At 43.1% G+C, this 13,058-nt stretch overlaps 1 protein-coding gene across 1 annotated transcript in view; it reads right to left on the bottom strand.

Annotated features, from left to right (window-relative positions):
• PARD3B (par-3 family cell polarity regulator beta) overlaps window positions 1-13,058 on the bottom strand; it is a 443,996-nt gene that overhangs the window by 43,469 nt on the left and 387,469 nt on the right. Inside the window, exon 16 of the mRNA XM_012661223.1 lies at window positions 7,881-7,960. Coding sequence (XP_012516677.1) covers window positions 7,881-7,960 — 80 coding nt within the window. The remainder of the gene's footprint in view (window positions 1-7,880; window positions 7,961-13,058) is intronic.

Here is a 13,058-nt window from a genome sequence, read left to right as displayed (position 1 = left end):
AACTGGCCACGATTCACAGTATCTAGAATAGATGACATGCAACAGGCCATTGTCTGAGGGCTTGAGGAGAAGTACTTGTAGTGGAAACAGCCTAAACCTCTGGTAGAACATTCCACTGGCTGCCATGCTGCAGGCATAAGTACATACATTCTCATGAAGCATCTTATTTGACAGGCTGGTCTTGTGGCAGAGAGAGAAGTACTCAGGCAGCGTGGAGACTTTAATGTCTATAGACTCAGACAGCCAAACCCCTACCCACACCCAGACACACAGACACAGACACACACACACACACACCCCTACTGTTCTGATTGCTCAAGTTTTCACCAAACTTCTTTAATTACTACCTTCATTAGCTTCAGCCAAAGACCAGTACCGGGGCATTGCTGGAAATCTTTGCTGAACTCGAATGTCACTGCCATCTGCTTAGCAAGTGCTATAAAATAATGCAAGATTGGCAAAGGCAGATTCAATAGCAGTGAGCACAGCAGATGTTCACTGGAGAAGAGAACAAGAGAAATATGAGATGGAGAGTGCCTTTAAAAAGCAAGGTAAATGACAGAAAAGGATACAGAGGACACACAGTCAAAATGCTTTGGCGATAATATAATGTAGTAGATAGTGTGCATGTTGCAAGCTTCAAACTTAGCCATGCACTTGTGATTGGAGTTTTCCTGAGGATGAGCATATGTAGACAAGAAGGCTGAGACCAACAAAACGAACCAACTGAAAGGTTGAAATGGAAATGTGCTCTGATGTCGTGTTCTTCTGCTCTGAATACAATCGTACCCAATACAAAAACACTTGGAATATACTTAGAAAGCCAATTTATTCTGGGTTCCTAGGAAGCAAGCATAAGCTGTTTGCTCCTTCTAAAGTTGCTCTTTCTATCTGAAATAAGCTCTAGCATGTTGCTTCCTGTGACACAGCCAAGTTGAAAGCTGCTTGGGATGTTCAGAGAGACGTTTTCTTCTCCCAAGTAACTTATGTAACATGGGTTAGAGTAACATCAGGACTGGAAGTTGAATACAGCCTGAGCAGGCCTTTGTCCCTCATCAGTCTTAGGGAAGGGAGTCTTTCTCTCCACAGGAGTGTTCATGTAGCTCTCAACTAGAAAATGTGTTGTGATCTTTTTTCGTCTGGGCAGATATCATTCTTAATCTTAAAGAACCAAAGTACCAATTTGCAGACACCGTTTTTTCAATTCTCAGGAGTGTTCTAACAAAACAGGATTCTCTTTTTGGTAGGCAAAGTATATTGCTTAATGTTCATCTACCAATTGTACATTAAACTGTTCATATTTCAAATGAAGGACCCAAGGGAAGGAAAAAGAATTGATTTTATGACAGCATTACAGAGATAGTTGAAAGGCATTACTTAACCTGCATATTAGTAATGTTCTGTGTCATATACAAAGATGAATAAGGCACAGTCCCTGTCCTCAAAGGCACTTACAGTTTGGAGAGAAAGACAAACAGGTGAGCAAATACTACAAGGGAGTATGATAATCGCAGAGCATGGCTCTGATGCTGAGTTTCCTAACCTAGCTGCAGTGGTTAACTGAACAGACTCCACGCCAGACTGCTTGGGTTCAAATCCCAGCTCTGCTGCTTTTTAGCTGTTGAACTTGGGCAATTTTACTTAATCTCTCCATACCTGTACCCTTGCCTATGAAATGGAGATAATTATCAGGATGCTATTAAGTCCCAGTGCTGCTGTGAGCATTTACATCAGTCAGTAGATGCAAAGCCTTTAGAACAGTGCCTAGCACATAGTAAGTACTCAATCGAGATTAACTATTTAGAAGTCTAGACTTCTATTGATTTCAGGGAAAAGAGACATTCGCATGGAAAAATCAGTACTTATATTAGAAAACAGTACCCTAAAACAAACTGTCAAGAAATCTTGGGAAGATTTCTTTTTTTTTTAATTTCAGAATATTATGGGGGTACAAACATTTTGGTTTCATGAATTGCTTTGAGTCAAAATTATAAGTGTGTCCATCACCCACATAGTGTGTACTGTACCCGTTGGGTGTGAATTTACCCATCCCCCTCTCCCCTCTCACCTGATTTCCATTGAATTTTACTATGGGAAGATTTCTTTCCCATAACTTACGTGTATGAAAACAAGTCTACTCTCATCTGTATACCGATGTATTAAGAACCTACTATATACACGGCCCTATGTTAGGTTCTGGTGGCGAATGTAAAAATAATGAGTATAAGACAAATTTCAAGGAATTTATAATCCATGCTAGTGGAAAGAGGCAGTAAAGAATTATAACCTAATTCCAGGGTGTCTTTAGCGGCACTGGAAAGGTATTCCAGTAATAGCCATTGTTAGAGAAATTCAATGGAGGAAGACCCAAAGAAAGATGATCTGGGTTTCAGCATGGGGACTCTGATGTATCTTGGAGGCAGAAGGACGGATGTGTCCAGTGGGCAGTTGTAACTGGGGTCACGAGAGTGAGAGATGAAAGTTAGTCAGGTACTTTTAGAATCATCATCATAGTGATGAGAATAGAATTTGCAGGAATGTAGGAGACTACTCAGAGAGAATCTACACAAAGGAAAGTGCTGGAAGCAGAATCAGGTAGAGTTATCAGTGGTATGGCCAGAAGCCTGGGCAAGAGGATACCGTGTGAGTGGGTTAGGTGGAAATAGAGTCAACAGGTAAAGGCCTCTTTTTCCTAAACAATATGGGAAAAGGAGAGTTGAGGGAAAGTTTTTGTTTTTCACTGGTGGACAAGAGTACACTCCATGGAGTAGTCCTACCACCGGAGCCCTGCTCAGCTATGAGTTCCGGTAGCCGTGTGTTCAGCACTGCTCCAACCTGAGCCGATAGGAGCATCTCAGCAGTGTCTCTGGAGCTCCTTCCACCGGTGGTTAGGGTGCTGCTCCTGCACCACGTCTTCTCTGGGAGCTAGAGCACCTTCTCAGCTTACCGGGTTAACTCATTCTGGATATGGCCCCCACGACGGGGGCAATCCTAGTTCTGTACCCAAGTCTTGCCCAGACCGGAGTCAGCGTCCTGTAGCTGTTATATGAATTCCTCTGCAAGAATCGCTGTCTCCTAGCTTGTCCGTTAGCCCAGCTTATAGCTCAGATCACATATGTTTGCTTTATTCTCTTGCTCTTGACATCCGGACCACTGGTCCCTCCCCAGAGTTGGCTGATCCCTCAGCTTCAGCCAGCGCTCCCAGCACATCCTCACGCAGGTGCTGGTTCTCTTCTTCTCCACACAGCGGGCAGGCCTCTCACCAAACGTGTGCCGCTGCAGCTGTACATTTACAACAGTCGGCAGGGGGAGGAAAGCAACTGCCAGGGGCCCTTAAGCAGCCTAGAGAGGGGTAGTTGGTGGTGCAAGGTCCCCAAAAAGCCAGTGAGAATAAGCTCTGGTGTGTGGATTTGCCTCATTAGAGAAAGACACACTTCTTCCCCAGAGATAAATAAAAAAGAGCTAACAATAAAAAAATCCTTCCACTATGTCAGGCAGGCTCTTCGCTGAGAGTTTTGTTTATATTATTGTATTTAATACTCATAACAGCACTATCTGGAGTCCCTAATATAGGCCCCAGTTTGCAGATTAGAAAACAGAGCCTGGGGCAATCGGGCACTGCCCAAGGCCACACAGGTGGTGAGCGCCTGGGCTGGGGCTATGGTCCTGGCCTGACTCTGAGCTCAGGCCCTCCCCGTGTGCCCTGGGGAAGTGTGTGTGACTGAAGGCACAGGAGTCTGAGCAGCGGGGAGAAGGTGAAGGGCTAATGTTGAAGGCCTCGAGGTCGTAAAGGAAAGGAAGTGAGGTCATCTCCAGAGACTGGGCTTGGGGAGCTGAGTCATCTTCGCAGAACTTAACAGGAGTAGAAAAGAGTTGGAATGGCCACTGTGGGACAGTCAGGGGAGCTGACAACACGACTCAAAGGAATTCAGAGGAATGCCGGAGGGCGGCAGGGGCCCAGCTGGCGCTGTGCAACGCGAGTGTTACAGCGGGACCCATGAATGCAGTTTTATGAGTTTCTCCCGCAACCTCTCGCTGCCCACGCGAGCAGGACTGCAGAAGCGACGCGGTCCCTTTTTGCTCACTCCTTAGGACTCCGCACTGGGTTACAAGTCCGGGAGAGCAACATAATGTGCTGATGCACTGAGCCGTCTGCAGAGAGGGGGATAATGGGATCCCGCGGGGCCGGGGATGGGCCAGGTGGGAACGATGGAGGCTTGCGACAGTAGAGCGGAGAGTTTGCTGCTGAAGGGACTGCCCGTGTGGGGCCTGCAAAGTCAGAATGGGGCCTGGGAGGATTGAGAGGGGCCAGCAGGCCGGAATGAATAAGGAGCCATTTGCAAAAATACAAGCACCGACGTTCACACATTATAGCAGCCTGGGAAACAGCCACTTCCCTACTCACCCAGGGTGAGTAATAATTTGTGTCAGGCGAAGATAAGGGAATACTGATTTTATTGTGTTTACTAATGGAAAGGAAGAAAGAAAGAAAGAAAAGAAAGAAAGGAAAAAAGGAAAGAAAGAAAGGAAATGGGGGCTGGACAGGCTGGTAAAACATTGGCCAGGTACAGGCCTGGTGTTTGCTAACGAGGTTGTATTACAACCACACTCTGCTTTCCAAAACAGCACCCTCAGGAGAAAAGAAATAAAGTCATTTTTCTTGCGAGGCAGAAGATTTAACATTGCTTAACAATAACACTTAACATCACTTAGCCCTTAGCCTTAGGCAGCCTCACAACTACCCAGCGCTGGGAATTGTCTTTTTCCTGCGCTGGCCAGTGCTCTGGCTTTATTTGGTGAAGTGTCATTTAGCCTGGCAGCAGGCTGCATGGGCCTACTTTAAAGGTGACAGAGTTCCATGGAAGCATAGGAGGGTGCCCCTTGACCAGGGCTTCTCACCTACTCCACGCACTGTGGGGCATTTTCTGCCTCTTTCAATGGCTCCAAATTTGGCATCTAAATCGACGGTATTGAGTTTATCTTAAAAAGTCCTGTGATGCTCTTCAGGAACAACACAGGAGCCAAACAGTCAGTAGCATATTAAATCCCCTATAAGGCTGGCCACCGACTTCCTATAGATAGAATTATTCCTATTTTTAATTAAAAATTTAACTCCATAAATATTTTAAAGCTTCCTGCCTCTGTGACAAAAGGTAGGGGGGAGTCTGGTGCCTACAGAGAGGTGCTCGCCTCCTCTCCTGGCATAGGAGATAGCAGCAGAGCTGGTGTGATGCAGTTAAGTGGGCAATAAAATCTCCTGGGGCGGGGGCTAAGATGAGAAAACCGGGGTAAATGTCATTGGCACTCAGGGCTGAATGTGCATACCTTTCAGAAGCCAGCAGTGCAGCCCCTGGCCTCTGCAATCTACATCTTGTTGGGTGAAATGAACACCCCCCCCCAGTACTGGGTGGCACTACCTGGGGATGAAGTTTGTACATCCTCTTTAGATATCGAGGTATAGCATCCCCCATTTAAAAGCCAGTGCCAGGATGGCTCATGCATTTGTTTGAGCCCCGCTGATGCTCCACCATGGCTAACTTCTGATTACCGGGTAGCAATAAAAGTCTGTCTGCACGTGCAGCTGATCATTCCTGCATTGAGTGTGTGAGTGGACTTTTTGCCAAAATTATTTTCCGTCTAAGATGCTTCCCTTCCAGCTACGGTTATAGTATTGGGGCAGGCAGGGTTTTGTCAATTTATACATTGTGACGATGGCTCCAGACGCACAAACAGCATAAATGTGTTACCTTTGTCAGAAAACCCCCTCCACAGTGTTTAATCCTAAAATAGAATTGTTTAGAGTCAGCCATGATTGAGCATTCCAGGGCTTATTAGTAAAAATAATGAGGAGTTGGAAATTCAGAGGAATTTATATTAATAATTACAAATAGAAGCATTTGTTGCACTACCATGAAAGATTGATTTGCATGCCTCCTTTACTACGCGGTAGAGTCCTAAGGCTGGACTGGGAGAGTGTCTCCAGTTTCCATATTCGCAGGGCGCGATATATGGTAGGTGATCACTAGGTATATGGTGAATGACTGGATGAGTAAAATTTACAGAATTTGAAATGCTATTTCTGTGCTTTTGATTTGTACAAAAAAAATCCATTTCTGCACTCTGAGTGCAAGTTGGCCAGGAAGACATTAAACTGTTTCCAGTTTTCCTTTTCTTCCCCCCATCTCATAAGAACATACTACTTTCCATCTGCCTTAACCATAATTTCCATACTCTTCAACAGTGAAAGCGGAAATCATATATTTAAAACAAATTTTGGAAAGTGCTTCCATTTTTAAAGTAAAAGCAAAATACAGCCGTCCCTCAGCCATCCATGGGGGATTGGTTCCAGAACCTCCCCCCTCACACCAAAGTCCACAGATACTCAAGTCTCTCACATAAAATGGCACAATATTTGCATATAACCTATGCACATCTTCCCATATAATTTATATCATCTCTAGATTACTTAGATTACCTAATACATTGTAAATACTATGTAAATAGTTGTTAAGCTGTATTGTTTAGGAAATAATGACCAGGAAAAAGTCTGTACATGTTCAGTACCCACACAACCATCCATTCTTTTTTTTGTGGTGGGAGGAGATATTTTCCATCCAGGGTTGGTTAAATCCATAGATGTGGAACTCATGGATATGGAGTGCCAACTGTATTAGGCCAGGCAAAATAGGCACAGGAAAGAAATCATGGATAAGAAAAAACTATGAGACAACAGATTAAAAAAGAAAAAAAGAAAACAGATATAAACAAAATACAGTTGTATAAAAGGTTTTAAAGTATCATATTTTGGGTATCCTGTTAAAAATGGGTTCCCTGCTAGATTTGAGATTTTGTTACTTTTGAAAATTAACATACTATTTATAAGCGCTACTTAGGCTATGCCTGTTGTAATGTTCAGGATGTTATTTTTGTAAATTCACACACAGAAGTACAGCCCACGTGCAACTCAAAAGAGTAACTCCAACTCTGAGTTAGCACTTTCACAGCTCGGCTTTGATGACAAGAAAGAGCTACTTGGGGTCCTTCCCCCACCCCTTCAAAAGGCGATATTCGGCAACATTCCAGTTTTCTGGCTGGCATTAACCTTTCTTTGTTTCTTTTTTGAACTCACTAATTCTCACAATCTTAACTCATCTAACTCCCATAGTAGCTGTAATGTATGTATGTAATCTTGGAAAAGTTTCCTCTGTGTCATGTGCTACTGATAGCAGACTAAAATTACTCTTCATCTCGCAGATAAGAGCACACACTTTAGAGAACTGTATCTCATTTTCAGGGGTGTCTAGTTACAGCACAAGTGATCACATTAGGACAGAGCGGCCAAGCAAACTTTTCCCACGCAGTTGTTTCTTTCCCCCTCTGGGTCTGTGCCTCTCAGCAATATTTGCTTATTGCCTTGAGAACAGGGTCAGATTCTAAATCAAGCAAAGAACACCTTCCCAAGCGCATATTTCTCTCCTGCTTTTTAACACCCACATGAAACTCCAAACTTAAGGCTGGCTCGCCCTTCCTCACGGGTGACTTCTAGGACAGAGGATTTACTATTTTATTGTCTCTAAGCTTGGTGCAGGATGTTCAATACCATTTTTATAGCAATGGCTTAGGATTTCCATTTAGTATCCAATATTCTAGCTGACATGTTCAATTGCAATGATATACTATTTTCTCCCCTTAAAAAATAACCCACAAGTGTTTCAATTATTAGCACAGTTGTGAAGATGGCACGAGGGCTGTAGCAGACGGCAGTAAGGCAAAATCATAACATATTCCCTATTTCAAAGCCAGATTTCTATTTCATGTAGACTTCTCTAAAGACTTCATTTGTGGGGGAGCTGGAAATGGGAGACCCCTCGCTGACCTACCTGGGTAAGGACGCGTACTGTCTCTCCATTCCCTCGGGGCGGAGGTTGTGCGCGTTCCCATCAGGGCCCTTTCCAGACACCTGCGGAGAGAAAAGTAATTAGAGATGAAGATCCATTATACACGCTGGGTACTGACAATGCAGCTCAAAATTATAATCAGTGCACAAACGCTGCTGCTGCCTGCCAAAAATCAACCATGGGAAAGCAAGCAAGTACCCCGCCTCGCCACGGGAACCGAGGACCAAGCCGCAAACACGGCATTTAACGACACAGTCACTTCTTTCAAATACGGGTCGTTGTCAAACTGACTCTTTCACGTCCCCATGCCAGGGGCATTCTGTAGGCTGTAAACCTTCTTTTTCTTTGCAAATAGACTTTAGTTTTTAGAAAAGTTGTGAATTTGCAGAAAAATTGACTAGATAATATAAAGTGTTCTCATTTATCCCATACCCAATTTCCCTGTTATTACTATCTTACACTATCGATACATTATTGTTAACTAGAGTTTACAGTTTATTCACATTTTTACCTCATGTCTTTTCTATTCCCAGGATCCCATCCAGTACACCATGTTACATTCAGTCATCGTGCCATCATAGGCTTCTTTCAGCTGGGAGAAGGACCGTATTTTTAAAATCACCTTTTCCGTGAAATCTTTTTTTACTAACAAGGGTTGGTGACCACCCACTGTCCACTCTAGAGTGCCCAGGAAGCCTCCCTGACCACCCCGAACCTCACTTAGCTCTTTCTCTCCCTTATGAAGGACCGCATAGGAGTGATGAACTGTTTTCTATCTAGTGTTGGTCTTTGTTTTTATCCCTTCCTATGTACTTCCTGTGTTCACCTCCCAGAACCTTTTCCATCAGCCTCCGAGATCCTGAAGGGGAGACTGGCCCAGTAGGTTCTCCATGAAGTGTGTTTGTTTCTTGAATGAAAAGAGTTTATACCTCATCCCTCTGTATGTATCATACCCACTAAAGCAGTATGAACACATAACAGGTATTTGAGAGTACTTGTTTGATTCCTTACCTGTGCGCATCAACGCACGTGGTATTATGGATGACTCATGTGCTTGCTTTTGTGCTGGGGTAGCCCTCCCACAATGGGCATGGGAGGGGCAAAGAGAAAACTTGGACTATCATGGTTGGGTAGAGAGGAGGAGAGATTGCTAGTAAACACAGAAAGTAGCGGTGTCACGGTCAGTAGGAAAAATGTTTTCTAGGTAGTACTAAACAACTTGGGAGTCAGTTTCTTCTTACAGAAAGTCCCAGCTCTCTATAAAACCACCATTCCAGCTTGTGCAGCGGGTGTGTGTGTGGGTTGAAGGTGTGGGGAGAGATGTTGCAAAGCAAATATACACATGCATTTAGAATAAGAAAGACTATTCTTGGAGTTTAATGATTGTAGGAGGGTCTTTCAAGTGTGTCCTATAAAACCTCTTTACATTCATCAATACATGGAACAGAAGTAGAGGAGTAGCTGGAGTTATCTGAGAGGGCAACAGTCCAGTGAACTGCCTAGGTCAGGACGAAGACTGCACATGCAAACTTTAAAGCAACTTTAGACAGGGAGATTGAGAATTCTTAGCATTAAGACAAAAGCCTTGATTTAAACCACTGATCTTTCTACCAAAGACAAAGAAGCAGTGAAGGACAGAAGGAATGTCCTCAGCCACTCCTATATAAGGTTTGTTTTGGTTTTAAACTGTTTTTTATGGAGGAAGAATTCCTGTGAATACCAGAACTATGTTGCCAATTATTAATTGTGGTTGTTTGAAAAAACATTGTGTTTATGTACCCCTAGCATGGCTCCAGATGTTGATAACTCATCTTTTTCTTGTAGCCATAAAGCTCCAAGATGACGGCGTCAGCACTGTTATCCAGAACTGGCCCAGCCTCGTGCTGGAGGCAGCCAACATGCTGGTGCCTTGAGGAGAGCACTGCGCATGCCTGTTGCTGTTCTGGTGGGTTACCTACCAGCATCCTAGATGCTATGAAAGGTAAGATGATCTTTATCCTTAAGGAACTTTCTGTCTTGTTGGAAAAACAAGTATTGGAAATGAAAGAATGACACAGGATGCTGTATGATCAAGTGCCGTTCAGCACTTGACTGTGACCAGCAATGACACAGATACTGCCTGGGGGGTGTTAGGAAAAACTCATGAAAGTACGAGAACTTGGGCCAGGCTTCAGAGATGGGCAGCATGCTTACATGACTCTGTTCTTCACCAGCCGTACATATATATGTGTGCTTCTCTGTTAGTGTGGCAACATCACTAATACGGTCACTCAGTTAGTGATTACTGAGCACCTATGGTATCCTCAGGCCCTGTTAGGCACTGTATTCAAAACAATGAAGAAATCCAGCCCTTCTTCGGGAGGAGACAGGCCTGCAAACAATTACGGTCCAATGGGATCACTGCTAGTGTGGAAGTGTGAGGAAGGAGGCAGTGGGAGTCTGCAGGAACAGACAGCACAGTCCACCTGGGGGAGGCGAAGACAGCTTCATATAGGTGTTGAAGCTTCATCTAAAATCTGAATATGAATGAGGAGGAGTTTTTCTGGGGGATAAGGGTGGAGGAGTAGCAGGAGAAGGCATTCTAAGTAGAGAGAACAAAAGTAAAACAACATGGGGGCATAAAAAAAGCACTGTATTTTCAGGGAATGTCAAGATTTTGGTAAGACAGAAACAGAGAGTATGAAGAAAAGCATATTCTTAACTAGTAACAGCACTATGGGTGCTACTATTATGGCTATGAATATTACTACCACCACTGAAATTTTTTAATAGACTATTTTTTTTTGTTCACAACAAAATTAAGAGGGAGGTACATAGATTTCTTGTACATTCCCACCCCAACACAGGTATAGCCTCCCCAATTATCAACATCCTGCACCAGCGTGGTACAATTGTTACAACTGATGAACCTACACTGATACATCATGATCACCCACAGTCCACAGCTGATATTAGGGCTCTCTTTTGGAGTTGTGCATTTTTAAGGGGTTTGGACAAATGTATAAGGAGACATATTCATCATTTTAGTATCTTATAGAGTATTTTCACTGCCCAGAAACCTCTGTGCTCTGTCTATTCATCCCTCCATCCCTCCAACCGCCTGGTATCTACTGATCTTTTTATTATCTTTATCATCACTTCTAGAATGTCATATAGTTGAAATCATATAATACATAGCCTTTTCAGATTTGCTCTTTTCACTTAGTAATATGCATTTAAGTTTCCATCATGCTTTTTCATGGCTTGGTAGCTCATATTTTTTTCTATAGCTGAATAATATTCCAGTATCTGGAGGTACCACAGTTTATTTACTCATTCACCTACTAAAGGACATCTTAGTTGCCTCCAAGTTGTTGCAACTATTTTAAAAAAAAAGCTGTTGTAAACATCAGACAATTACAGTACAATGAGGTCATTGCTAGTGTGGAAGTTTTCAGCTCCGTTGGGTAAATAACCAAGGAAAGTGATTGCTGGATCATACGGTAAGGCTATGTTTAATTTTGTAAGACACTGCCAAACTGTTTTCCAAAGTGGCTGTCTTATTTTGAATTCTCGCCAGCAATGAATCAGAGAGTTCCTCTTGCTCCACATCCTGTTGAGCATTTGGTGGTGTCAGTGTTCCCAATTTTGGCCATTCTAATAGGTGTGTAGTGGTAACTCATTGTTGCATTAATTTGCTTTTTCCCCTGGTAACATATGATGTGGAGAATCTTTTCACATGTATATTTTCTTTGGTGAGGTATTTATTAAGGTCTTTGGCCATTTTTTAAATTGGGTTGTTTATATTCTTATTGTTGAATTTTAAGAGTTCTTTGTATATTTTGGATAACGGTCCTTTATCAGACGTATCTTTTGCAAACTTTTTCTCCCAGCCTGCAGGATGTTTCCTCACTCTCTGGACAGTGTCTTTTGTAGAGCAGAATTTTTTTTATTTTAGTGAAGTAAAGCTTATTAATTCTTTCTTTCATGGATCATGCCTTTGGTATTATCTCTAAAAAGTCATTACCAAGCCCTGGGTCATCTATATTTTCTCACATGTTATCTTCTAGGAGTTTTATAGTTATTAAGATTATTATTACCACCGTGTGGAAGTTCTAGTGAAGGTCTCAACCCGAGATGGTAAGGGCCTAAACTAGGGGGTTTTCAAAGGATGAAGACAAGAGAGTGTCATAGGGACGTTAAGGAGGTAGGATCAATAGGATGGACTGTGGATTAAAGGGAAGGATGTGTTTAGAATAATGCCCAAGTTTCTGAGCTTAGCAACTAGGTGAATTTGGTAATAGTCACAGACAAGGGAATAAAGGAAGAACAGGTTTAGGAGTAGGGGTGGGAGAAGGGAATACTTAGCCACATTGAGCTTGAGTCGGGACATTTGATGGAGATTGATAGATAATTGAGTATAAACATTTACAACTCAGCAGAAAAGTCTGGACTAAGATGTAGAATTGGGAAATATTCAGTATATAGATGCACCTGAAAGCTTGGGGAAAAATGTCCAGGAACAGTCTACAGAGACAAAAGAGAAGAAAAGAGATGCAATGACCAGATAGGAGAACACCAATAATATTCTCAGGAACACTATCATTTACAACGCAGGCGAAAAAAGTTAAACCCAGGAGGAAGTCAGAGAAAAAGTAGCTGGTCCAGAAGAGAACCAGGAGAGGTGTTACCATGGAAATCACGAGGAAAGAATTCCATGAAGGAGGGAGTAGTCAACAGTGTCAAAAGTAGTAAAGACTCTCAGTAAGACAAGGACCGTGGTGTATGTGGTGTGTCAGTGCACTTTATCCGATCTTCCCTTCTGGGCGAGCGTCACCCTGAACTACAGAGCCTGGAAAGCTAAAAACTACCTTACTCCGAATTCCCTTGCAGCCAATGTCCTAGCTGAGATTTAAATCAGGCCCTAACATTTGGGACATGGAACTGGGGCAGTGGCTACTCTGCCACTGCTTATTCTGGCAAGAATGACTGAAAGGTACGCTTGGTTTTCCTGTGGCAGTTTTAGCAGATGTACCATTGTGAGTTTTTATGGTGGAGTGAAGCTTTTATAGCTGGTTTTGGAGCTGGTGGCAGTAGAGGTGACACCTTCCTAACCATGGTAGCTCCTCATCTAGGCATTACGTGGCTCTGAAGGTAATAAAGCTTCCTGAATAGAAGGGC

This window comes from Propithecus coquereli, unplaced genomic scaffold (genome assembly GCF_000956105.1).
Source record: "Propithecus coquereli isolate 6110/MARCELLA unplaced genomic scaffold, Pcoq_1.0 Scaffold70, whole genome shotgun sequence".
NCBI classification, from domain to species: Eukaryota; Metazoa; Chordata; class Mammalia; order Primates; family Indriidae; genus Propithecus; species Propithecus coquereli.
Note: the sequence above shows the minus strand (reverse complement) of the source record. Positions and strands in the feature narration are given on the sequence as shown.